General features: G+C 41.3%; 1 protein-coding gene across 1 annotated transcript in view; it reads left to right on the forward strand.

Moving 5' to 3' along the window:
• Positions 1-27203, forward strand: part of GUCY1B1 (guanylate cyclase 1 soluble subunit beta 1) — a 52405-nt gene that overhangs the window by 9437 nt on the left and 15765 nt on the right. Inside the window, exons 3-6 of the mRNA XM_082461739.1 lie at positions 7810-7910; positions 9448-9566; positions 23826-24023; positions 26947-27177. Coding sequence (XP_082317865.1) covers positions 7810-7910; positions 9448-9566; positions 23826-24023; positions 26947-27177 — 649 coding nt within the window. The remainder of the gene's footprint in view (positions 1-7809; positions 7911-9447; positions 9567-23825; positions 24024-26946; positions 27178-27203) is intronic.

Here is a 27203-nt window from a genome sequence, read left to right on the forward strand (position 1 = left end):
TCCCAACCCCCCAAACTAGTCTCTCCTTCGGGGATTCAGACTGTTTGGGAATCGTCGGGTTGTGCTGTGGAAAACTGAGAGGTAGTTAATGCTTCACAGCCACTCCAAATGAAGGAGTGTAAAGTTTTAATTTTTAGGTGTCCTACATCGCAATTGCCTTGTATTATGGTGGGAGGTTTTAATTTTAATACCGGATGGACACAAGCCAGCCCTGAACGTCCTTACCTGTCACTAAAATGGACCATCCTAGGATTTATCGTCACGACGATACCTGCATACTGTCTGTAATACAGCATGTGCTGGGATAATGGTTTTTACAGGATCGGCACCCCTGGGAGCTGTCGTTGGTCAGGTTGATCGTTTGACGTGTGTTGATCTTTTCTGCCTGAGACCAGACCTTATTTTGAGACTCCTGTATTCAGCCTGTGTCCCACCTAAGAATTCCCGTTTTCATACCTCCCTGGGAAGCTTCTTTACCTACTAGCCAGCAGTCTCTGTAGTATCCTAAACTTCCTTGAAAGGTGTATAATAGCAGGAGCTCAGTGTCAGAATATGCATTCAGTTCTATACATTCACATTTTGAAGGTAAGGAATATCTCCTTAGGTATGGAGTTATGAGAAATGCTGCCTGGATATTTCTGACAACTTTAAAAAATAAATCATAAAAAAATTCCCAAGTTTGAAAACAAACTCTGAACTTCTGCCAGCAACGTGTGATTGTTTGATTTTTGGTAGGGAGTTTGGAAACACGTGGAGGGAACTGTATTTAATTCATTCATTCACTTCTTTTCCAACGTGCACACGTTCACAGAGTGCATGCTCTAATGCAGGCATCTGGGTTAGGCACCGGTGATTACAAAAACAAAACCATAAAACCCCACCATGATAAAAATATCTGCGACCCTTTTGGGAAAGGTAATTTGTGTAAATAAATGATCAGTTTAAATTCCAACGAATAGCCATCTCTAAAAGTAAGTAGGAAATGAACTGCTTGCTACTGGGAACATTTTTCACGTATGCAGACTCAATTTTCAAATACTTCTCATGGCTACAAATATATAGACTAGAGTTATTTCTTGTTTTGTTTCCAGGTGAAAGTTAGAACTTTATTTTTAAAGCTCTTGGGAGAGGTGGAACCTGTTTGGGTTTGGCTATCTGAAGTAATAAATTCTATCAGCTAAGCAACACACTAAGTGCAACTTTGGTTTAATTGTTTGGATGCTGAGTGGAAACCTCTCCCCGCTTCTTCCACTCGCCGTTTCCGTGTCCTCCGCCTTCGTCTTCTTCAGCTACTGACTACTGTCGGTTAGATGCTCGGGACGTTGAATGTGGGAGGCCTTCTCCCTAGATTCTTCTGCCACCAGCACGGCCCCAGGTAGCGCGGTTCTGCCTGTGAGAGGTGGGCGCGCCCGTCCTCAGGGCGGTGCGTGTGGGGTCCTTCCTCTCCGTGATGTGCAAGGGAAGACGGTGACCTGGGATGAAACCAGTTGAGCATCTTTCCATCTGGGTTTACTCGGTGGTCAAAGAAATTGCCTTTTTACCTCACCCCACCTCACTTAGGCAAACTTAGAACTAAACCTTCTCTAAATATTTATTACTGTCTGCTGACCTCTTTCAGGGAGTAATGCAGCAAGTACAAAGATCTAATGCTTAACCCCAAACACAGTTATTAAGTGTACAGGGAAAGATGACACAAACTACGTCAGTCACACTATTTGGAAACAGTGGGAGACTAGTCGTCTGGGTTTATCCGGGGCTTGTTACAGTCATGATGGGAAACAACAGAGTGTAATCACACACACCAAGATATTTGGTGATAGTGTTTTGTCGGTTGCCATTTGATACATGAACAGCGTTGAATACATTTTAATCCAGTTTGCCTATGGCTTGATATGGTCTTTTTTGTCAGCTAAAAATTATTGGGAAAAGAAAAACATGTCCAAAGTGTTTCATTTTGGGGAAAATTTTCAATCATGTTTCTCAGAGAAGCATGTGTTTTCCTCACATGTAAACCGCATGTAATTTATATAACGGGAAATTATATAATTGTCTTGTGTAACGCAACATTCTAAACAAAACTGATGCCCGAAAATATATTCTGAATAATGAATGAGTCTAGAAAATTTGGTCAATGTGCATGGCTGAATTTGGGTAATCTAAGCATAAAAGGAATTCTACATATCAAGAAGATAAATCAAATATTGTTAGAAATGTTGTATGTATATATTTGAGTCATCCTTTACTTTGCTTATAAGGAGGAAAAAAAACTTGAAAGTTATGGGGTGACAAAGTGAGGGATAGAGAATTGTAAGGTGACGTTACCTGAGTTATGCGCGGTGTTTATGTGACCTGAATAGCAGCTTACTTCCCAACCTTTCTTTCATTTGTTGGTCACCGTCTGTGATCTCAGGTAGCTGGTGAAAAAACATTTTCTTCCCTCAAAGAACAGGTAGAGCTGAGAGATTATTATCACGTCTGTGCTCTCTGGAGGCCAAAACATTTGCCAGCAAGGAGTCTGAACGAACCTAAGTTTACCTCAAAGTTAGAAGAAAAGCAGTGTTGAGAATTGAGAGACATTCACTCAAAATGTCTACTGGCTTCAATGGCCATATTGCCAGAAATTAATTTTTTGGCTGCTTTGGCTCTGTAAATTCTCCTGTTCAGTGTAATGGAGCAGACCAGTTGTCAGTAAAGTGTTTGCAATATCTCCAGTTAGCTTTTACCCCGAAAAGGGAAGAATCTGAAGAATGGGCTGCAGAAAGACGTGTGTTGGGTCCAGAGAGATGAGGTCCCAGACGTAAGTGTTGCCTCTGGACCCTTTGCTGAGACGTAGCTTCAGGAAGCCTCTGTGGTCACTGCTTAACCCTGCATCCTGCCCCTCCTCCTTCGCCCTCCCCTCACCCGTTTATCCTGATCTCCTTTCTTTTGTAGCATTTATCACCTCGTAATAAATTATAAAATGTGCATATATATTATGTAAACATAACAATATATAAATATGATAATACACGAATATAATGATACATGCTTGTTTGTTTCCATCTGCTAAAACGCAAAGCTCTTTGAAGGCAGGAATCTTCATGTGTTTCGTTCATTCATCTATTAAAAGTGCTCAGGAAAGTGCTTGGAGCATAATAGGGGTTCAGTTATTTGTGGCAAGACTCGTCCCCCGGGGGAAAAGGACCCAAAGGGCGACCCAGAGTTCCCAAAGATTTCTAAGACACATGTAAATAAGGAATTCTAAGCATTTTGAATAATTTATTGGAATTCAGTGTGAGATTTTTGAGAAGACGATTATTTCCTTTCATGTACTGCTGTTTAATTTATATCTTAGCCTCCCTCCGGGGAGCATGTTGGGCTGATTATTCCAGGAAATAAAGCTTAAAAGATAAAGGCGCTTATTTTATTACAGCAAGAGAAAGAAAAGAGGGAATGCATTGACTCATGGTTAGGGGATTTCTAGGGAAATGGCCATTTCTCTATTTAGTGCAGAAGAACTTTGTATTCTGTTTAACGGTTATGAATTGGTGACTGTTTCTGAGAAACTGAGTTCATTACAAAAACTTATGTCGTTTGATTTATCTCAGTTGGAAGAAAAAGAATAGGGCATAGTGAGAGCATGAGTTAATTTGTCCTTTATTATATATTTAATTCAAATTTATTTATATTTTATTAGAATGCCCTAAATCAGAGGCTTCAAAATTCCAATCTGTAGACCAGTGCTGTTTCATAATAAAATGTTAGTGACAAAATGAGAAAAATTAGACTCTCCATATCCTGCAAATCAGCAATTTCTTCTCTAGGAATTTATTCTAGAATAAATTAGAATTTAATTTAATTCTAAATCTAGAATTTTTACATAGAAATACAAATACTGCTACAAAGATGTTCATCACAACATTTTGTTTGGACTTGTGAAAAAATAAAAGGAATTTAATATCTACTAAAACTTCAGTGTGCCTAACCAATGCAATTTTATGTAGTCAAGGTATAGAAAGGTATATTTATTGACATGAAAAGATGTCCATCAAACAGTTAAGTCACTAAAGGAGGTTTTAAAGCATTATGATCTGGTGTGTGTTATACACGCAGTTATTTTCAAGCATAAGGAACCTGAATATAATACCAGCGGTGGTTGTCTCAGGATAGTGGAGGATTTTTTTAAGTTTTTCATTTCATATACTTTATATTTTTATACAGTTAGAAATTAGAATGTGTAAGTTACACAATAGCATTTATCAAAAGATAAGTCAGTGTTTTTACATTCTATTTTCATAATTTGGGGATATTTCACTGACTTTTGGTATTAAAAAGACTTGAAGTTTTGAAGATGTGTTCCTTTCATTTAACAGCAGCGTATGTTCAGCCAAAGGGAGGGTTTCACAGCTTGTATGCAGCTCTTTGATTTTTTTGAATATATAGACATGGCAAGCACTGCGGTCACCAGTTATATATATAAAATGCTTCAGCAGCTTAGAACACACTTTTGCACTTTCTCTCACTACAGCTGTGGAAGGTGGGTTATATTATTGCTCCCATTTTAGAAGAGAGGGTTTTAAAAAAATTTTTTATTGAAGTATAGTTGATTTACAATGTTAATTTCTGCTGTATAGCAAAGAGATTCAGTTATACACATATATGCATTCTTTTTCATATTCTTTCCCATGATGGTTTATCACAGGATATTGAATATAGTTCCCTGTGCTCTACAGAAGGACCTTGGTGGTTATTCATTCTGTATATAATAGTTTACACCTGCTAACCCCAAACTCCCAATCCTTCTTTCCCCCGAGAGAGAGGGGTTTTAATGCTCACATGCTTATGTGATTTGTCCAAGTTCATTCGACCAGGAAATCCTGGGCTCTGAAGTTCACGTCTTCGTGCCCACCAAAGTCATGCCTTCCCCCCACATGCACTGTTACGTGTAACTGCAGGCAGATAAACGGACTGCTCCGAAGAACACAGGGTGTTTGGAGAAATGTCCATCCTCCCTGGACCCAAGCTGTGCTGCCATTTGGAGCAGACACTGGTGTCACAGCCACGGGCAGCCCCTGTGATGGCCCCACTTCCGAGGGAGAGGAGGCAGGAGGCTGCCAGGCGGTGAGGAGGAGCTCTCCCAACCCCTGTGGTGAAACTTCACCCAGTTATGTCCTCCCTGAGCTGCCTGTGTTTGTGCATCTCACGTGGACATGGTGCCTGGGACCTCGGCTGTGCTCTTCCAGGGCAGGCAGTGTTTGGAACGATGGACTTCTCCTCCCGTTTAGACACTAGTTTGAGGAAAACAGTCTAAATCCCATCAAAGTAAATACATAACCATGACAGCTATTTAACTGATAACTGCGATTTCCTGTCACTAATCCTGCGTCTATTTTGAGTCACTGCACTTGATACGCTGAGGATGTGCTGGAAGACGTTACCTGTGCACCGGGCACCGCAAGCTTCACGTGTTTAATACGGAGCTCTGGGCCTTACCCCTCGGCCCACGGCCAGCCGTCTGTCCCAGTTCAGCTCCTGGTGACAACGTCCTTCCAGCTGCTCCGGCCAAAACCGCAGTGTCATCCTTGTGTCCTTCCCTTCTCTCACGTCCTGCGTCCATTTCATCAGCGAGCCATGTGGAACCTTCATGTACACCGGGATCTGGGCCACTTCCCTCCCTCCACTGCTTTCACCCCAACTCAGGTCACGGGCCTTTCTCGCCTGAATGTCCCGGTGGCCTCTAACCTGCTCTCCTTGCTGTGACTTTGCTGTGTCCTTGCTGTGACATTGCTGTGACTTTGCTGTGTCCTTGCTCTGACCTTGCTGTGACATTGCTCTGACCTTGCTGTGACATTGCTCTGTCCTTGCTGTGACATTGCTCTGTCCTTGCTGTGACATTGCTCTGACCTTGCTGTGACATTGCTCTGTCCTTGCTGTGACATTGCTCTGACCTTGCTGTGACATTGCTCTGTCCTTGCTGTGACATTGCTCTGTCCTTGCTGTGACATTGCTCTGTCCTTGCTGTGACATTGCTCTGTCCTTGCTGTGTCCTTGCTGTGACATTGCTGTGTCCTTGCTGTGACTTTGCTGTGTCCTTGCTGTGACATTGCTCTGTCCTTGCTGTGATATTGCTCTGACCTTGCTGTGACATTGCTCTGTCCTTGCTGTGACATTGCTCTGTCCTTGCTGTGACATTGCTCTGTCCTTGCTGTGATATTGCTCTGACCTTGCTGTGACATTGCTCTGTCCTTGCTGTGACATTGCTCTGTCCTTGCTGTGTCCTTGCTCTGACCTTGCTGTGACATTGCTCTGACCTTGCTGTGACATTGCTCTGTCCTTGCTGTGACATTGCTCTGACCTTGCTGTGACATTGCTCTGTCCTTGCTGTGACATTGCTCTGTCCTTGCTGTGACATTGCTCTGTCCTTGCTGTGTCCTTGCTGTGACATTGCTGTGTCCTTGCTGTGACTTTGCTGTGTCCTTGCTGTGACATTGCTCTGTCCTTGCTGTGATATTGCTCTGACCTTGCTGTGACATTGCTCTGTCCTTGCTGTGACATTGCTCTGTCCTTGCTGTGACATTGCTGTGTCCTTGCTGTGACTTTGCTGTGTCCTTGCTGTGACATTGCTCTGTCCTTGCTGTGACATTGCTCTGTCCTTGCTGTGATATTGCTCTGACCTTGCTGTGACATTGCTCTGTCCTTGCTGTGACATTGCTCTGTCCTTGCTGTGTCCTTGCTCTGACCTTGCTGTGACATTGCTCTGACCTTGCTGTGACATTGCTCTGTCCTTGCTGTGACATTGCTCTGACCTTGCTGTGACATTGCTCTGTCCTTGCTGTGACATTGCTCTGTCCTTGCTGTGACATTGCTCTGTCCTTGCTGTGTCCTTGCTGTGACATTGCTGTGTCCTTGCTGTGACTTTGCTGTGTCCTTGCTGTGACATTGCTCTGTCCTTGCTGTGATATTGCTCTGACCTTGCTGTGACATTGCTCTGTCCTTGCTGTGACATTGCTCTGTCCTTGCTGTGACATTGCTCTGACCTTGCTGTGACATTGCTCTGTCCTTGCTGTGACCTTTCTGCATCCTGTATGCTTTCCATCCACGCTCAGTGCAGCCCCAGGATCCGTCCCCTCACTGAAGCTTCGGCCGCTCCTCCAATGCCCTGGACGGCCCCCGCCAGCGCTTTGCACCTACTCTTCCCCCGTCCGGGGCTCCCAGTCTGCTCAGGGCTCCCTGCAGAGAGGCTTCACGCTTGACTCCATTGCCGGCTTCTCAGTGATGCTTCCGGCTGTCGTACTTGAGTCCCTTACCCCCTTGCCCAGCTTTATTTTTCTCCGAACTACTTGCCATTATTATATATATATATGTGTGTGTGTGTGTGTATATATATATATCTTAGTTATATCTTAGTTTTATGCCTCTTCTCTCTCCCCTCCTAGAATACATTTGTTCCAAGAGGTTGGTACTCTCTCCTACTAAAGGCTGTATCCCTAGTGCCTCTAACTGTGCCTGGCACATAGAGGGACTCAACCCATATTTGCTGCCCATTAATTTAACCAAAAGTTATTTCGTGAGTCTATTTAATATCAGGTATAGTATTGGGCATTAGAGTACTATACAAATGTGAATCTTGTTAAAACATACTTAAATATATCATTTTTAATTTGGGGAGGGGGATGTGAAATAAGATCTTTGTAATCACTAGACTTTTAGGTACCTGTCACTGATTTCACCAAATTTGCCAAAAGTAAATTCTGTTCCAGATATGCAGCCATTTCTTACATGGTCATTGTAGCTGTTCTTTTGTTTGTCTGTCTTGTTTTTGTTTTCTAGGAGAGAGGCACAGTTGGATGAAGAAGGGCAGTTTCTTGTCCGAATAATATACGAAGATTCTAAAACGTATGATCTGGTTGCTGCCGCGAGCAAAGTCCTCAGTGAGTTACATGTGACTCTCCTTCTTTGGCTGAAGCCACCGTAGACGTCCAGAGGCACGCGTGGCCCGAGGTCGCGGCGTGAGCTGCGCAGGGCGTGTGCTGCCCGGCCCCGGCCGGGCCACAGGCACGTGTAATGTTAGCCTCAGGCCACACTGAGTCCCACTACTCTTTTCACAGACTCTTTAGAGAAGAGAGGAGCTCTCTGCCCCTCCCCGCAAAGAGCCATGTGTTGAGGAAGGAAAAAAAAGTATTGATACTTAACGTAGTAAGTTCATAACGCGATAATAATTTAATGTTGCCATGTCAACAGCACAGTAATTACAGAAGTGTAGAATGCAGGAAATATTACCTCCAAATCTCTTTTGTTATCACAGGTTTTATTAGGTATTGGTAAAAGAAACAAAAAACTGAGGTCTGCATTAGACAAAACTGATGCAAGGAAGGCAAAGTCCAAAAGAAAAAAAACTTCATGGGAAAGATGTTGTTCTCAGAGTAGTATCTCACATCTTCATGGTACTTAATTTACAGCTAGGCTACAGGTTGGACAGACTAGATGTATGCTTTTTAGCTTTGTCAAGTATAGCTAGGAGAGCAAGTGCTACCTTTTGCAGGGTACAAGAATTACCAGAAAAAAGCATGGTAAATTGTTAATAATAATAAGAAAAGTATCTTGCCTCATTGGTAATCAAAATTGACACAAATGTGAAATAATTTTTATACAAATTTGGCAATTAAAAAAAGTTAAATATCTAGTGTATTCAAGGGTAGAGTTAAAGGGAAAATTGTACACATTTAAAATCTGATGGTAAGATAAGAGTTTTTGGAGAATAATTTTGCGTCATCAGTCAAAATCTTTTAAAAAAATGTTCAAATCCTTTAGAAATTTTTTGTAAAGAAATGATTAGATTTATTAACATTAAGATTTATGGGTGTTTTCATTTCAGAGTTACTTACATTATCAAAAATTGGAAAAGCCTACATTTTGAACAAGCGGGCATTGGTGAAATAAATTGTTGCATATCTGTGTTGGTTAAAATAGTGATTAAAATTGATATTAAGAAAAAATTTTAAATTTTAGGAAGTATTAATAATTGAATATTAAGAAAAACACAGGATCTTAGGGTACATACTATATGCAACTGAGTTATTAAATATGCATATTTATATAAAGAAAAATAATGGTGCACCACAATATTATCATGTGCATTCTTGATGATTTTCAAGATCCTTCTGTATTTTTTGGAAAAAGTAGGTTATACCTTAAGTATAAGTTTAAAAAAGCTCAAAATTTTGTCATGCAAGCTGAGAAACTGCTTTGCTTTAAGTACCAACTTACCCTGTTAACACGTCAATATGCTGTCTTCTCAGATTTCATTGTATTTTCCTGGCCAGATGTTTTTCCTGTGATCTGTTCACTCTGCACAGAAATTGAGGATATTTAACATTTTTTATTATGCACTTGTCTTCATTCCTCCCACTAACAGTTTTCCATCTCTAATATATTTTCTTTCTGTTGCCTCTCAAATCTATAAACTAGATCTCAATGCTGGAGAAATCCTCCAAATGTTTGGGAAGATGTTTTTCGTCTTTTGTCAAGAATCTGGTTATGACACAATCCTGCGTGTGCTGGGATCTAATGTCAGAGAATTTCTGCAGGTGAGCAGTTTGAGGTCCTGGAGCTAAAAGTTCTGAGTTTTTGATTTTCCAATGTATTCTCTAGAATCCTTTTGTTCAGCCAGCTGGATGAGTGTCTAGCTGCTGAAATGGAATCATAGTGACATTTTTCCTAATGCACGTAAAATAATAATTATTGGATGGTCTTGAATACATTTTAGCATTTTTCCTTCATATTTTTTCTTTAATTTTTGGTACTGATGCTGAATACTCAAGTTGTAAACTAGTGGTCTCTGAAAGACTCAACATGTTGTGATCTGTGCAGCTGCCTTTTAAAAAATAGTCCTTTGTGCTAGTAGCTGTGGTTTTATGTATATAACATGGGCTTATTTTCTACTTGTAAGTCACTCCGAGTTTGCATAGCGTAATTAAATAGTACATCAGTATCTGTGATGTTCTACCTGAAGCTCGCTGTTTCGGAGAAAGCGCCTGCCACCAAAACAAATTTGAGAATCATTGCTCCCGGTTACATATTAGTTAATCTACTCTGGAGAGGAAAATAGGAAATCTTCCAAAGTCAGTCTCAGGTGAAGTCAAAGATAAATAATGTCGTTAAAGGCCTTTGTCTTCTTGTTAAAATTACCTTATTTTTTTTTTTTTTATTATACTAGCAAATGACACATTAGGTGGGAGACTATTTTGGGATTGACTGTCCTATTTTAAGCACAGGCATTTGTGAGACCCTCTCCTTGAAATGTGTTAACATTGAGTGTTATGTGGTTGTTTGTAAAGGATATTTCTAAACTGGCAGCTGAAAGCAGCCAGATCTTGCTGGAAAATGATGTCAGTGCAATACTAGCTGAACCGGAGCCCAGTTTGGGGGGAATGTAAACTACTTGCAATCCAGCTGCGTTATTGATTTAACAGCCAAAATAAGAACTGTAGTGTTTAATCAAAATGTTGGTGGTTTACATAGTGACATTTTTCTTACAAACTAAAAACAGCATTAAATCAAGATGGAAACTGGTTTGTGGTTCCTGCCATGGATTTACGAAACTACTGGTGTCCAAAAAAGCTGCCACTTCCAAATGAAGTAGCTGCCAGGAGATATTTAAATTAACCTTTAACAGGTTGTATTTAAATGGATTACTTTACATGGATTAAAGTTTGAGATGTGAAAGTATTTTGGGATTTGGGGGTTTTGAATACATTTCCATGTTTAATACTTCTGTTGACTGCTGTCACCTCAGCTAAGTTTCTGTTGTAGTTCCTCTCCCTTAATTTTAACATTGTCAGTGGCCACATATGTGTCAACAAACGGTTTACTTTTTTTTTTTACCCTTTACTCCTTGTGACCGACTGCTAAGTGTGTAGTGGGACAGCAGAGGATGGGCAGCTCCTGGCGGTTTCTCCTGTTCTAGAGCTGCCCTGCCCGGCAGGGTGGTCTCCACGTGAATGCTCAGCCTGTGAAACATGCTCTGGGTAAAACACACACCAGGCTTCAAAAAGAATGCAAATAGCTCACACCTATTTTATGTTGATTACATGGTGAAATGATAAAATTTTGGAAATACTGAGTTATATAAAAATGTGTCATTAATGTTAATTTCACTTGGCTCTTTTTCCTTTTTTAAACATGGCTACTAGAAAATTTAACATTACATGACGACTAATATTTGTGACTTGCCTTAATGGCTGTTAATGCCTTTTATTTTCCCTGGGCAGCATTATTTTAAATAGTCCTGAGTCTGTTTTCCTCAAAGTCAATAGGCAGTTTTAGTTAATATACCTTTAAATTACACACGATTTTATTTTATTTTTTTCTTTTGGTGCAAGTGTGAACAATGAGGAAACTGGAAAGTTAGAATACTGTAAAGTTTTCATCAGTATTGTCTATTTTTGATTGAATTGTTTTTTTCCTGGTTTTGAAATTAAATATCTTAATGGCAAATTGGCTACATTAACATACTGCTTTTCTTAAAAGTAGATATTTGTGTTATGAGTAGGCTAATTACAAACAAATGGACCGTTTTTCTGTGAAAGTGACTATGAAATAAAGCAACTGATTTTCTTAAATTGTTTTAAGATCCTAGCTCGCATTTAAAAATTGACATTTTTCATTACATAAAATAATAAAACATTCTTCATGGTAGACTTTAAAGAGTTAGATAAACTGGGCCTTATTCTAAGGATAGTTAGAAGACTTTCTTTGTCTTTCACCACCTGACTTTAACCAGTCACTAAATCCTTAGACTCTATGTCATAAGTACTGAATTTTCAGAATCCTACCACTTTTCTTCATTTCCCTACCCTTCCGTGGGACAGTCTACCATTATATACAGAACGGGTCGGTTTCCCCATCTCTCTGCATGACCCCTCCATCTCCTCTCCTTTCTATAACTAGTGACTTTTCTGAAATGCAGATAAATCTCCTCCCATCAGTTACTTGCTTAAACCCTTCAGTGATTCCCAGTTGCTCATTGGAAATGTAAAAAGCAATTAAAATAATTGAAACTACTCACATCCCCGTCTATCTCTCCTCTTACTCTCCCCCAGCCCAGCCAAACAGGACTTCTTCCAGAACGGTGTTTTTTTTTTTTTTTTTTTTTAAACTTGCTCTCTCCATCCTCTGAGCTTTTGCACCTGCTCTTCCCTTTGTCTGGAACACTGTTCCTGCTCCTTTTCACCTGGACCTCTCCTCTTCATCCTGAAGTAAGAAATTACTTCTTCCAGGAAGGCTCCACTCCTCTCTCTGGCTCTACCCTATTTGAATCAGGGAACTGACATTTCTCATGTTTTCACAGTACATCTATTTCCTCACCCATAGGAGGTCTCACACCGTAGATCATTTCCTGTTTGGGGCTGGAATGTAAATGCCATGAGGCCAGAGGTCGTGTGTAGTCTCTTAATGATGGTATCATCACAGACATTATCTGGGAATGAAAGAACATTTTTTAAAATGAATATTTGATGTTTATACAAAAATAGGAAGCAAATACCCAATAGCTCAAGATTAATTCTTTTATTAAGAATGATAAAAATCCATTTTGAGTAAGGCTATATAACTTTGTTTACAGATTGATTATAGATTGAAATATAGACGAATAGACACACTCTAGACCAATTACTTCTTCATGTGGGCGTGGCAAATTACTGTTTATTCATTAACATACAGGTGACATTACTTGTATCTATTGAAACTTTTAAAATATTTGTCCTAATATTTCCATCTGAGGCTCTCAGGCAACAATGAAATAGCTACTGAGATTGTAACGTGGGAGACCACTGGCCACGCGTCAGGCTGGTCTCCTCCATCCACTCCCATCCTTCTGAGGAGGGCTTCCTTGGGGGGTGTCTCTCCCGGCCTCTCAGTGGGATACATTATTAAGAGTGACTCCCTATTAAATATACATATTTTTGCTTTTCTTAAAATAATTTTTAAGTTTTCTGAGTACCAGGCACAGCATATAACAGGCAATCAGTAAAGAGTCTTTAAATGATAGAATTAGTTAATTCTGAGTTCTATGTGTATACTTTTTATTTGGCCCAGGCTGTTTTATCCAGATAATACCTCTGTTCCTTTATACACATTTTATACTCAAGGAGATGCTGTATAGATAGTATCAGTAGTTTAGTTCCAGAAAAATGTTTGTTTCTCTCTTGGATTTTGTCATTTCCTTTGATTAGTGAACTTAAACAATTTAACAATTTACCAACTTGAATAATGGGCAGTTCTCCTTTGAAAGACTTTGCTGCCAATAGCAAATTCCCGGCTCTGCTTACACACTCTCCCTTGCATTTTCAAAGTCATTTTAAGAATTTTTACATCATGCCTATTTTTAGTCTACCTCAACACTTTCATGAAAAGAGCTACACATCTTAAATGGATAATGTAATAAAATATAGGTTTTAGAGGAAACTTTTTAGAAACATTATTCTTCCAAAGACATTACACAATTTGGAATTGATTTTTGTTAAATGTCCTGTGAAACCATCAGTTTGTGGACTATTGATAAAAGTAGATAGTCCTTGAAATTAATTATTATCCTTTTGCTGATTTAGTAACCGAATACATGATTTATCAAAAAGAGTTAAACAAGGGACTTCCCTGGCAGTCCAGTGGTTAAGACTCTGTGCTCCCAATGCCGGGGCTGTGGGTTTGATCCCTGGTCAGGGAACTAAGATCCCACACGTGGTGTGGCCAATAAAATAAAATAAAATAAAATAAAATAATAAGTAGAGAAGAAAAAAAAGAGATAAACAAGAATAGGAAGACATTTTGATTTAGATTTTTGGATTTTACACATTTTATCTGGATTTATTGTTTTAAAGGTAAGACTATATTTCAGCAAGAATTTTTTCTCTATTCTGTGACTTTCTTATTCTTAACTTAGGAATAAAGTGTGGTTTCATGCTGCTGCTGTAGTAAATTTCTATCTGAAGCTTCTACTGTATTGATTAAAAGAATGCAGAGAACAGATAGGATTTGAAAGCTCCATAAAACATACAGCTGGTAAGGAATGTCCAATCTGATGGTATTCCCAGCCTAATCCACGCTCCCCTTTACGTTCTGATGTCCTGTTGCACTACTGCAGATTGTGTTTTCCCCAGATCGCCACACTAATATCTCCCATCTCACACGCTCTGCTGCAGTGTGATTGTGCCTCTCCCCCGTGAAAGGGTGGAGTCCCCTTCCCGTGGATCTGGGTTGGCTTTAGTGATTATTTTTATCTATTTATTTATTTATTTTATTTATGGCTGCATTGGGTCTTCGTTTCTGTGCGAGGGCTTACTCTTGTTGCGGCAAGTGGGGGCCACTCTTCATCACGGTGCGCGGGCCTCTCACTATCACGGCCTCTCTTGTGGAGCACAGGCTCCAGACGCGCAGGCTCAGTAATTGTAGCTCACGGGCCTAGTTGCTCCGCGGCATGTGGGATCTTCCCAGACCAGGGATCGAACCCGTGTCCCCTGCATTGGCAGGCAGATTCTCAACCACTGCGCCACCAGGGAAGCCCCTTAGTGATTATTCGACCAGTAGAATATGGCAGAAGTAACATTCTGATACTTCCTAGGCTAGTTCATAAGAACTCTCGAAGCTCCCATCTGAGTATCTGGGAGCATTTGCTCTTGGGATGTTCCCTGTAGGAACCCAGCCCGTGAAAAGAGACGCCCGGGCCACAGGAGGGGCCCGTGCAGGCCCTCGGACAGCGCTGCTGGCTGCGTTCTCGGCTGTTACGATGCGTCCGTCCCAGCCTCCGTCTCACTCCAACCCGAGGACTTCCCACCTGAGTCCAGATAGCCCACAACACCATGAGAAGTAATACTAGTGTGTTAAGCCAACAAGTCTGGGGTGCTTTGATAACGCAGCGGTGGATAATTGGAACAGCACTCTGTGTGTTGTTTTCCCTTTTATTTTTTGTGTCTGTGTTAGTGTGTGTGTGTACATGTGTACATGTATTTACGGATGGGTGAGCAGAGCTTTGGGCTGTCCATGTTTGAGGAGATAAGATGGTATACGGCCTCTGGGTCTGGAACCCAGGTCAGTCCACAGCAGGGCTACTGATTCATTTTCAGTGGTGTCTTGTTATTGATTATGTTATATATTTTTTACTTCCCCAGTAATTTTACAGAGGTAAAATGAAACCTAAATGAGCGTGGAAAGCTGACTATTGAAAAATAAAGGAGCAATTTGCAATCTTAGAGACCAGTCAGGATTTAAATTAGGAGCCTGCTTAAATATGCATAGGCATCTCAGTGGAATAAGCAAACAAATATTCCGTCATCGTTCGCTGGAAACACTGGCTTCTTCCACTACTTTGGGTTTGGTGGCATTTTCACTTACTTTCCCAGTTCATAGACCTAAGAGTCTTCTGCCAGGGCCTTTGTTCAGCCTGCAACGGGATTTTCTTCAATCCGTGTCGGCTCCAGGGTTTGGCTTCTAAAAGACCACGCTGTAATTTGGCCAGCCTGCCAGGAGCAATCTGGGGTTGATGGCTGATCTGAAAGTCTTAAATGTTTGTGCAAAGTGTTATTTCGGGAAATAGGATTTTTCCTGAACAGCTGTGAAATTCTAATATTTCCCTAAATTATTTATAATGTTTCTTAGAAAAAAATGCACCATTCATTTTATTTTTAACTTTTGAATTTCAAAAAGAGCTTTTCTCAAAATCCCAAACACCAATTTCTATAACCTGTGCCTCCCTGAAAAAAACACGCACAATGTAAGAGCCATGAGTTGAGTTGATTCGGTGTCTTGCTGAGGACTGTAGCCAGGGACGCAGCCTCTCGGGTGCCTCTGAGAAACCGTGGCGCAGGCGAAAGGGGCAGGTCGGTGTGTGTGTGGTGTTGGTGAAGGGGTACGACGTGCAGTCAGGCGCACATCTCGGTACCAGGTGTCTGCTGGCCACCAGGAGCAGGGATCTTAGTTAATGGCTTTAGTGCTTTTCTGAGTGGGGGAAGATGCAAGAATCCAGGTTCATCAGAATTTCCTAACTACCTGAGGGCCTGTTCTAACATTTTTTTTCATCCCTGAATTCTTTCCTGGGTGTATTGAAGGTCAGCAACTGCAGGGGCTCAATGACTAAATTCTTGTAGAACCGGGTGAGGAGTGACATCCCTTAGTTGGCATCTGCAATTTTAAAGTTGACACGCTAGAACTCTTGAAGGAAGATAATATTTTAGAATTTTAAGAACTTTTTCTTTGAATAACTCATATATATTTTCACAGTTTTACAAAATATTGGTTGTCAGAAGTTGTATATGAACGAGATTTTTTAAACATGAATTTAAAGGCAGTATAATAAGTGAAATAGCTTACACAGGTAATTCTATGATTCTTTGCCTTTTTTTTTTTTTTAGTTAAATTTTCTCTTGAGAGGATGGTAATGATAACTATAAGTAGTTTAAAAAATATCACCATTTAAATATTTTTAGTGACTCCGGTACAATTTCTTTTTAAATAAGGCCTTATTACATTATTTCTTTTAAAAAAGATTCCCTGTAGCTTTTCGGTCGGAAGGCTATTTCTCAAGGAGCAGCTTTAAGTAGAAAAGGCACAAAAGTATCGTTAAACACTGACCCTTACTTGCTATGAACTTATGCTACTCACACCCGGACTTAGGGCTTCCCATTATGTAGGGGTGACTTCTCCACTTTATCTGCATCTTGCTTGTTTCAGTTTTTCACATTCAAATTCTAACATAACATCTTTCTTCTAAAACTTAAAATGCTTTTCAAATTGCATGACTCACAAGTAAATATTGATGTTGGTCTTGCTTTTCAGAAGTGTGACAAATAAAGAGAAAGGAAATGTTGTCCCTCATCGTCTTAAAAAAAGGGAGGTTTGCAGTGACTGATGTTTAAGATTGTTTCCAGCTCTAGACTTCAGTAATGCTCTCAAGTAACACAGACAACTCTCTCCCCATCCGCTAGAATAAGGATTCTTTTTTTCTTGTAATTAGTTAATTAATTTTTCTTGGCCGTGCTGCTCTGGCTCTGTGTTTGCGGGGTCTCAGCTCCCCGACCACGGATTGAACCCAGGCCACGGCAGTGAAAGCCCGGAATCCTAACCACCAGGCCACCAGGGACCTCCCTAGAATAAGGATTCTTGAGCACTGAAAAACCTCTCTCTCTCTCAACACTTTCAAGGCAAGGTTTTACTATACCCATTCATGTGCATCATTTAGGAATTTTTAATTAGATGCCCTGGAAACAGGGGAATGAGGTAGTTAATTCCCGGAAACTTTGCCTCTGTGAGTATGTATAAGCTTATTTGTGCCATGCATATTACAAAGAGAAATTTTGCATTTATTTTGAAGCATTCCAAGATCTTTAAAAATATGGAACTTCAAAGTAATATTTCTCAAAGGATTAATAAATTCTCTTTTGGTCCTAAATCTGTGGGGTGTACTAAATCCCAGGACACCAGCACTAGTTTTTTCTTCTGTAAATGATAAAGGCTGGAGGACTTACAAGTAGCAGAATTCCTGAGAAACAGTACATTCATCTTGCTTGTAGAAAAAGCAGTAAATGATACCAGAATATTCAGAGAAATGAAATGAAAACCTCAGACCAACCTTTTGGCATCTTGAGGCAAAATAGATGAATGAACCTGCTCTCTGTTCCTTTCCTGTTTCCTAGTGTCATAAAGCTAAGGAGAATGATGTGAAAGGGTGTTTGAGGTTTGCTTTACTGTTTCCTGGGAATCGACTTGTGCTGAAATATATGCATTTACATTTTTTTCTTTCTCTTATTTGTGTACTTCTTTGTAACTAGCCATTCAGCTCTTTTCTTTGTATAGCCACCTCCACGGGTATATTTAGAAATAAAACAATACCAGTTTTAATTGAAACTCTTGTTCTCCAAAATATATTGCTACAACCATGTGGACCAATAATTAGCTTTGTATAGATGGTGTTGTAAAATGTAGACAGACAAGGTTTTTCTCTTGGCTATTTTGAGTATCTTTTTTGTGGCCTTTGAGGTTCCTGCAAACAATTATAGTCTGTGAAGAAAGTACATTTTTAGCAGTACAGATATACTCAGTTGAAAATAATTTAATATATAATCATGAATTCCATTTCTCATAATAGACAGGCAATGGTAATCACTTCAATTTTGAGAGAGTAAGACCCAGTAAGGGAAGCTGTAACTAAAGAAATCCCAGGAGTACTTTTTATGGTTAGATACTGCCTAAAGAAAATCAATATTACATTAAGTGGTGTTAAATCTTTTATGTTCCAGGAAAGCACTTTAGTTGTCTAATTAATAGCCAACTTGACAAAACAGTCTTTGGAGAGTTGGTTACCACAAAGACTTAAAAGATGGACATGACCTCATGTGTCTCGGTTTCCCACTTGCTTTGAATTGATAAATTTAAGCAACATTTTATTATTAATACTTTAGTATTAACAATACCTTTAAGGCAAATATTAAATTAAAATGACTTTATTTAATTAAATTATTTAAATTAAAATGTCCCCACATTTAGGGAGCAGTGCCTGTCCCTGTGTGACTCCTGGCCCATCTTTTGCTTTCTTTAGCATCAGTGATGCAGAGAAAGTGAATGGTACCATCGGTACTGCTTCCTGCCATCTGCTTACCTGCGTATAGAAATGTGCTCATATAATATGACACAAGATGAAAACAGATGAGTGTGAAAGTAATCTAGGCATATTGACTTAAGATGTACTGTGTGTGAACATTTTATAGAAGAGAAATTGAAAAAAAATAAACTACATATTTCAAGTTACTGTTTGACTCATTTTAAAATGTTTTCATGAAAGTGAGCCGCAACACAGTACCCGGGCCTGACTACATTAGGAAATTATTTTAGGAACAAGAACGGCAATTTAACCTAGCAGCAACAGGCTGAATTTTGACTGTGCGGGAAATACACATAAAACTCTCTCGATGATCTTTTTTCTCAGCAGATTTTCTGTGACAGCATTTTTGCAGCACCAGCGGACGTGTAAGGGATCTGGCAGGGTTATGAGGAGTAGCCTTCATGTCTCCCTTCCCAGGAAGGGATTCCCGTGGGAAGGCCTCGTCATAGGAAAACCCTCTGTGTGACCTAGCAAGTGAAGCAGTCTGCGGCCTTCAGCTGCTCGAGGTTTCTGTGAACTCTCCGTCCTTAGCATCTGCCGTGTTGGGTTCCTTCTACCTGGCAACGGCAGCCTGTGGAGCCATCAGGACCACTTGGTATTTGAGTCAAGAACTGGCCTGACTTGATTATAACAGGTGGAACTGGGGGGCAGAAAACCAAATTTTAGCCCTAGGCCTGAAGGCCTTTCAAAAAGAAGCCAGATTCGCCAGTTGAGGGGGCTTGAGCCATCTACCCCAATCAGAACGTCAGCCCAGTTGAGGGGGCTTGAGCCATCTATCCCAATCAGAACGTCAGCCCAGTTGAGGGGGCTTGAGCCATCTACCCCAATCAGAACGTCAGCCCAGTTGAGGGGGCTTGAGCCATCTACCCCAATCAGAACGTCAGCCCAGTTGAGGGGGCTTGAGCCATCTACCCCAATCAGAACGTCAGCCCAGTTGAGGGGGCTTGAGCCATCTACCCCAATCAGAACGTCAGCCCAGTTGAGGGGGCTTGAGCCATCTACCCCAATCAGAACGTCAGCCCAGTTGAGGGGGCTTGAGCCATCTACCCCAATCAGAACGTCAGCCCAGTTGAGGGGGCTTGAGCCATCTACCCCAATCAGAACGTCAGCCCAGTTGAGGGGGCTTGAGCCATCTACCCCAATCAGAACGTCAGCCCAGTTGAGGGGGCTTGAGCCATCTACCCCAATCAGAACGTCAGCCCAGTTGAGGGGGCTTGAGCCATCTACCCCAATCAGAACGTCAGCCCAGTTGAGGGGGCTTGAGCCATCTACCCCAATCAGAACGTCAGCCCAGTTGAGGGGGCTTGAGCCATCTACCCCAATCAGAACGTCAGCCCAGTTGAGGGGGCTTGAGCCATCTACCCCAATCAGAACGTCAGCCCAGTTGAGGGGGCTTGAGCCATCTACCCCAATCAGAACGTCAGCCCAGTTGAGGGGGCTTGAGCCATCTACCCCAATCAGAACGTCAGCCCAGTTGAGGGGGCTTGAGCCATCTACCCCAATCAGAACGTCAGCCCAGTTGAGGGGGCTTGAGCCATCTACCCCAATCAGAACGTCAGCCCAGTTGAGGGGGCTTGAGCCATCTACCCCAGTCAGAACGTCGGCTCTCACCTTCGCTCCGCGCCTTCGGACCCCGTCCTGTAGTCTGACCCTGACCCTCGTAGGCCCCCGGAGCCACTCTGCACGTCGGTTTGTGATCTAAGCCATGCACTGCCTAGAGTCAGGGCCCGAGCGGTGCAGACCTGGGCCGGCCCCGCCCGCTGCCCCCGGCTGCACCGCACAACCTGCGTGACACGCGGTGCACGGGTGAGCGTGTGGCGACACAGGGCCGCACGTGCCCTGACGGGCCGCCTCATACCACGCTCGCGCCACGTCCTTCCTGACGTCTTACTGGATCCTTGTTTCCCTAAACCGGCCTCTTTGACACATCTGGAACGAGAACCGTCCTTCCGTTTTGGCCCCTTCCCACACCTCCTTTTCAGACGTGCTCCTTGAGGCCCAGGGCATCCTGAGACCGTTTTGCGTTTCCCATTCTCTTTAGCAATAATCACCGGTTATTGACAGGTTCCTATTTGGTGAATTAGCTGTTTTATTGCTACCATGACAAATGCCCACAACCATAAGTGCTTAAAACAACACACATTATTATCCTGCAGTTGCGTTGGTTGGGAGGCCATAGGGGTCTCCCTGGACCATGGTCAGGGGGCCAGCAGGGCTGCGGACGGGGGTGGAGGATGGGGAAGGTTTCCTCGCTAGTTCAGGTGTAGGCAGAATTCAGCCCCCGTGGCCAGACGTAGGGCTGTGGACCAGTTTCCTTACCGGCCGTCAGGGGGGCTCGTAAGGCCCCAGGCTCTCCCCAGGCCCTGCGTGCGGCGTCCTGTTCCTCAGACCCTGTTTCCTCCTCAGTTCCCACATCCCCCCCTGCAACCAGGAAAGGTTCTTGGCACCTAAGGACTCAGTCGCTCATGGGATTAGGCTGGGTCCCAACCATAATCTTCCCAAGCAAGGTCCATAACCTTAATCCCATTTGCAAAATCTCTCTTGTCATGTGAGGTAACATGTTCAGAGGGACTAGGTCTGGAATCTTGGGGACACCATTATTTTGCCTGCTACATCTGGGGTGGGCTCATGCTTTATATACCTCATTTTAGTTATTTCCATTTTATCAGAAGAAATCAAGCCTTAGAAAGGTTGGGTACGTTGGCTACTTTATCATGAAATGTCAGTGTCATGATTTAAATCCAAGTCTGCTTGATTATTTTTATTATTATTATTTACTTATTTTTTAAATAGTTGAATTTTTTTTTCATTTTTCTTTTTTTTTTGGCCACACCATTCAGCTTGTGGGATCTTAGTTCCCCAACCAGCGATCTAACCTGGGCCCTCGGCAGTGAAAGCATGGAGGCCTAACCACTGGACCACCAGCGAATTCCCAAAGTCGGCTTGATTTTTTTTTTTAATAATAAGTGATTAATTTTATATTTGGTGTTTTTAAAAACATCTTTATTGGAGTATAATTGCTTTACAATGGTGTGTTAGTTTCTGCTGTATAACAAAGTGAATCAGCTATACGTATACATTATGTCCCCATATCCCCTCCCTCTTGCGTCTCCCTCCCACCCTCCCTATCCCACCCCTCTAGGTGGTCACAAAGCACCGAGCTGATCTCCCTGTGCTGTGCGGCTGCTTCCCACTAGCTATCTGTTTTACATTTGGTAGTGTACATATGTCAGTGCTACTCTCTTACTTGGTCCCAGCTTCCCCATACCCGCCGTGTCTTCAAGTCCGTTCTCTACGTCTCCGTCTTTATTCCTTGTAAAGCCACCTTGCTCTTAATTCCTGTACCATGCTATGCTATGTGTGTGTGCTACTATATTTGTGCAACACACACACACACACACACACACAACACGCATTATGAATTAAGTGTTGGGAAGCCGTGTTGCACCAAGTCGGTAGTATAGTTTGCACCATTTCTTCTGGTGATCTTTAAACCTTTTATTTTTATTTTAATATTAGAGAGTAATACAAGAAAGTGGGAAATTTGGTACGTTCTAAATTAATCACAAGGCTATCAGAACAGAAAATATTTATTTGCAAATTTATTAGTTTTCCAAGACTTCAGTTTCAAAAGGTTCAATTTCACAGGTTAGCTATGAGGCTGTACCTTGCTTGGAGACTATAAATGAACATGAAATTATACTGATTTAATTTCCAAAATGATTTTAATTACTAAAATATTATTTCACAAAGAGTATGCTTATATTTTCATATGCTTGTAACTCTGATGTCGTTTTTGAATTAATAGTCAAGTTTTAGGATTGTAGTGGAAACAAAGTGTAATATGTGATCACTTCGGGCGTTCCATGCTGGTTATCATAACATAAGTATACAGCTGCCCCAAACTCTTGTAAATATGCATACCTTTGTCTTAGTCATAACTGTGTTTCTTTTTTCTGCTTCAGGCATCCGTTTTACACCCCCTTGTTTGTTTACCTTCCTTAAAATGTTTCCACTGTTAACAGTCACAGATGTTTTTCTTTTTTTTAAATTATGGTAATATAGTTGATTTACAATGCTGTGTTAATTTCTACTGAACAGCAAAGTGATTCAGTTATCCATATATATACACATTCTTTTTCATATTCTTTTTTTTAATGCAAAGGTTTATTATTTATTTAGTTATTTTTTAAAATTTTATTTATTTTTGGCTGTGTTGGGTCTTCATTGCTGTGCGCGGGCTTTCTCTAGCTGTGGCGAGCGGGGGCTACTCTTTGTTGCGGTGCACGGGCTTCTCATTGCGGTGGCTTCTCTTGTTGTGCTTGTTGCAGAGCACAGGCTCTAGGCACACAGGCTTCAGTAGTTGTGGCACATGGGCTCAGTAGTTGTGGCTCGTGGGCTCTAGAGTGCAGGCTCAGCATCTGTGTCGCACGGACTCAGTTGCTCTGCGGCATGTGGGATCTTCCCAGACCAGGGCTCGAACCCGTGTCCCCTGCATTAGCAGGCAGATTCTCAACCACTGCGCCACCAGGGAACTCCTCATGTTCTTTTCCACTGTGGCTTATCACAGGGTATTGAATACAGTTCCCTGTGCTGCACGGTAGGACCTTGTGGTTTATCTGTCCTATACGCAGTGGTTTGCAGCTGCTGACACCAAACTCCCGGTGCATTCCCCCCCGCCCCGCCTTGACAGCCACAAGTCTGTTCTTTATGTCTGTAAGCCTGTTTCTCTTTCGTAGATGTGTTCTTTTGTGTCATATTTTAAATTCCACATACAAGTGATGTCATATGAGTGTCATATGAGTCATATAAGTGATGTCATAGTTGTCTTTGATGTACTTCACTTAGTATGATCATCTCTAGGTCCATCCATGTTGCTGCAAATTGCATTATTTCATGCTTTTTTATGTCAGAGTAGTATTCCATTTTATATATATATATATGTGTGTGTGTGTACCACATCTTCTTTATCCATTCACACAGATGTTCTTCTTAATTTCATCGCCTTAGTTTCAAGTTCCCCGTGGTTCCTGCCTTACCGACGTGCGATGCCGCAGGGGAGGATGTGCCCTGTGCACATTGGCATGGCCAGTGGGCCCCTGAGCTCGGACCCGAGCCTGCTTCCTCAGCCTCCTCTCCGAGGGCAGCTGCCACGTGGGAGCAGGACTTACTCATCACTCTGTCCTCTTCCTTGCAGAACCTCGATGCCCTGCACGACCACCTTGCGACCATCTACCCGGGTATGCGGGCACCTTCCTTTAGGTGCACCGATGCAGAGAAGGGCAAAGGGCTCATCCTGCACTACTACTCGGAGAGAGAAGGCCTGCAGGACATTGTCATCGGGATCATAAAAACGGTAGCCCAGCAGATACACGACACTGAGATAGACATGAAGGTAATGGTCAGTAACCGGGGCTCTTCTGGGCACAGATGGCATGCGGGGTGTTAGAAAGGTGCTCTGAACGTGCCCCTGGTCAGCGCTGCTGGTGGCGCTCGGCAGAGGTAGATACCAGCCGTAACAGTGGCAACACGGGCAGTCTTCTATATTTGGCTTGGAATGCATATACAGGGTAGTTTTTCCTCGTGGGAGCAGATTTTTCTTTCTAATTATATATATTGCTCAAGGCAACGGGAAATTTAATTTGCATTTCCTGTGAGCTCCCACTAGCTGGGAAGCAGGAGGATCTGTGTCTGGCTGAGCTGTGGCCTTGAGGATACAAAAAACCCTGTAACATGGACACATTCTAAAATAATACGAAATGAAGTATTATTTTACTGGGTCTTTTTGTGTGTGTAGATTTTTTGGTCTGCCCCTTAAATGTGGTTCGAATATTTCATTTTTGTAGGCTAAAACTTTTGCTTTTTTTTTTTTTTTTTAATTAGATCAATTGGTAAAAGAAGCCGGTCTCAGACTTTAAAAAATGTGTTGCTATTGATAATTCACACTGTCACTTTTGAGTGATAAATTCAAGGTATTGGTACAATAGCTGTGCAATAAAGGGAGCCATCATTTTTCCTTATCTCTGATCCAGAGGGTCACTCCCAGGGAGCTGTGTTTTCTGTGCTAGGCGTATTCAGCCCCCAGAGACAGTTTTCAGTGGCCCTAGGTTTGAGAAACGTGGGCAGAGGGTACCCTATTTCAGTTTTCTTTCTTTACAGAAAATCTAATAGGCGGTGCTTTCTTAGATCTGTAGTTACATTCTAACATGTGTGGGAAGCCCAAACCTTAAGTACAGTATTACACAAATAGAAATTGTAACATTTAAATTGATTAATTTAGAAAAGTATGCCATATATTTAATCTAGTAATGTCACATTAGATTTCACGGGTGTTTTTTCTTTCAAGAGTTGGTGTCATTTTTTACGTGATCTCCAGGTGCATCCTTAGTTTTTCTACAACTAGAAAGTGGGAGTATGGGTAACGTAACATTATCAAATCCAGAGACATTTAAAAATTAAAAACTTGGGTCAAGGATTGAAATTCACCCGTGATTAGGAATCTCACTGGAATTCAGTTAAAATTGTATATGCCTTTCATTTCCAACTTTGGATCCTGACACCGAACTAACACTTCACTTATAGTACATGAGCCTGTATCCAGGGGGTTGTAAACACTGGGTCTGCTCTTGCTTTGTTCGTTACGTAGCCAAGCTGAGCAAGAAGTAAGGGCATAGAAACTTTAGGAAAGCAACATAAACTGGGGCACCCTTGGAAACTGCTGTTGCCATGGTTATTAGAGCCTTTGGTATGGGAGGTTGACAGCAGTAGCACTCTGTGTAATTATGGGGTTCACTTTATACATCCCACTTATACAATGTGGGTTGTCTTGTGACCTTCATTTATTCAGGTACTCCAGACAATATAGACGTCTGAAATATTTGCATTTGGTATATTTAATGTTTTTCAAAGGCACTGTTTTAATTTCCTGAGGTATTCTTATGTTGAATCCCTAAGTTTAATAGGTCCAGAGCTACCAGACAACTTAACTACTTCAGGAATATTAGACCATGTCATGAAGGTGATATACGAAGGAGAGGGTAAAAATATGATCAGAAAAGCTGTTCATTTCGCAGATTTAACCAAAGCAAAAGGGTATAATTGAGGAATTCATTAGTAAATTTAGGTTGCATATAATTCAGTTCTTCTAGCTGAAATGGAAACACAGCAGAACATCAAAATTTTAAGATTGTTTTGTTTTGTTTATGAGACTTTAGGGAAATCACTCTTCACGGGGCAGAATTTTCCAATCATAAATAAGAATACTAATCTTTCAGCAGTGTAGTAGATTAGTGTGACAGTTTTAGTAATAATATCCTGATTTCACCATGAAACTACATTTGGGAAAACATATACGATAGCGTCCGTATTAATTGAGATTTGTTCTTAAGTGTCAGAGGTTGCTGCAGTGAACTAAGGAAAAAAGTGAAAAAGAGCAATGTTTTGCCTTCATTTAGCTGCAACTGAAGAAATACTCATTCAACTGTTTCCCATTTTGATCTGGCTGCAATTTGAGATACGGTTTTTTCCCTTTATAAGAGGATATGTTGGTTGCAGTTTCTTAAACTCGAAAGGAAAAATCTTTTTTAAAGCTTAATCATTTATTTGCCTGTGAATAACATTTAGAAATGTAGTTATTCTTTAAATTAGAGAGCTTCACTCATGATCATGATTACTCCCATAGAATCAAGTCCTAGATTTGGAATTAAATCAAAAAAGGTAATTTGGGGAGGGGGGATTTTTATGCATTTTGTCGATCTATTCTTCAGAAAGGTTAGTCAAAATACCCCCATTAGTGGCATGTGAAATGACTCTTCTTCTGTATCCTACCTCATTTGGTACTGTGATTTTATATACCTGCCAATTGATGGATAAAAAAAATGACATGGCATATATTTTTAAATATGTATTTCTGTCATTTCATTTCCCTGTTTGTGCATGTCATTTTTGATCATATTGAACGTACCACTCTGTATGATGTGTAGGGCGTCTACTGTACGTGTGCCTGGCTGAGGGGTGCTGAGCCCACCAGGGCAAGGGGGTGCTTTCCCCCAACTTCTACCAAAGAGGCTGCATGGACATGGACCGCCAGGGGACTCGTTCCAGATTTGCTGTCTTTCTGTGAATTTACTTATTCAGTCTTCAAATTTCATAGATCAATGTCCAGAAACAGTTTTCTATTTTAGGCGTGTATAGTGTTTGCATATATTAAATTTTTAAAATTAACCTGCTAAATGCAGTTCTCATCACCAGTTTCTTAGGTATTTAGGTTTTGTAACTAAATGCAGACAATGAACACCATTTCCCCTTTTGGCATCCAGGTTATTCAGCAAAGAAACGAAGAATGTGATCATACTCAATTTTTGATTGAAGAAAAAGAGTCAAAGGAAGAGGATTTTTATGAAGATCTTGACAGATTTGAAGAAAATGGTACCCAGGAATCACGCATCAGCCCATATACCTTCTGCAAAGCTTTTCCCTTTCACATCATATTCAACCGGGATCTCGTGGTCACTCAGTGTGGCAATGCCATCTACAGAGTACTTCCCCAGGTAAAAGTACATCACACTCTCTTGGG

This window comes from Balaenoptera physalus (genome assembly GCF_965194825.1).
Source record: "Balaenoptera physalus genome assembly, chromosome: 5".
Lineage (NCBI taxonomy): Eukaryota > Metazoa > Chordata > Mammalia > Artiodactyla > Balaenopteridae > Balaenoptera > Balaenoptera physalus.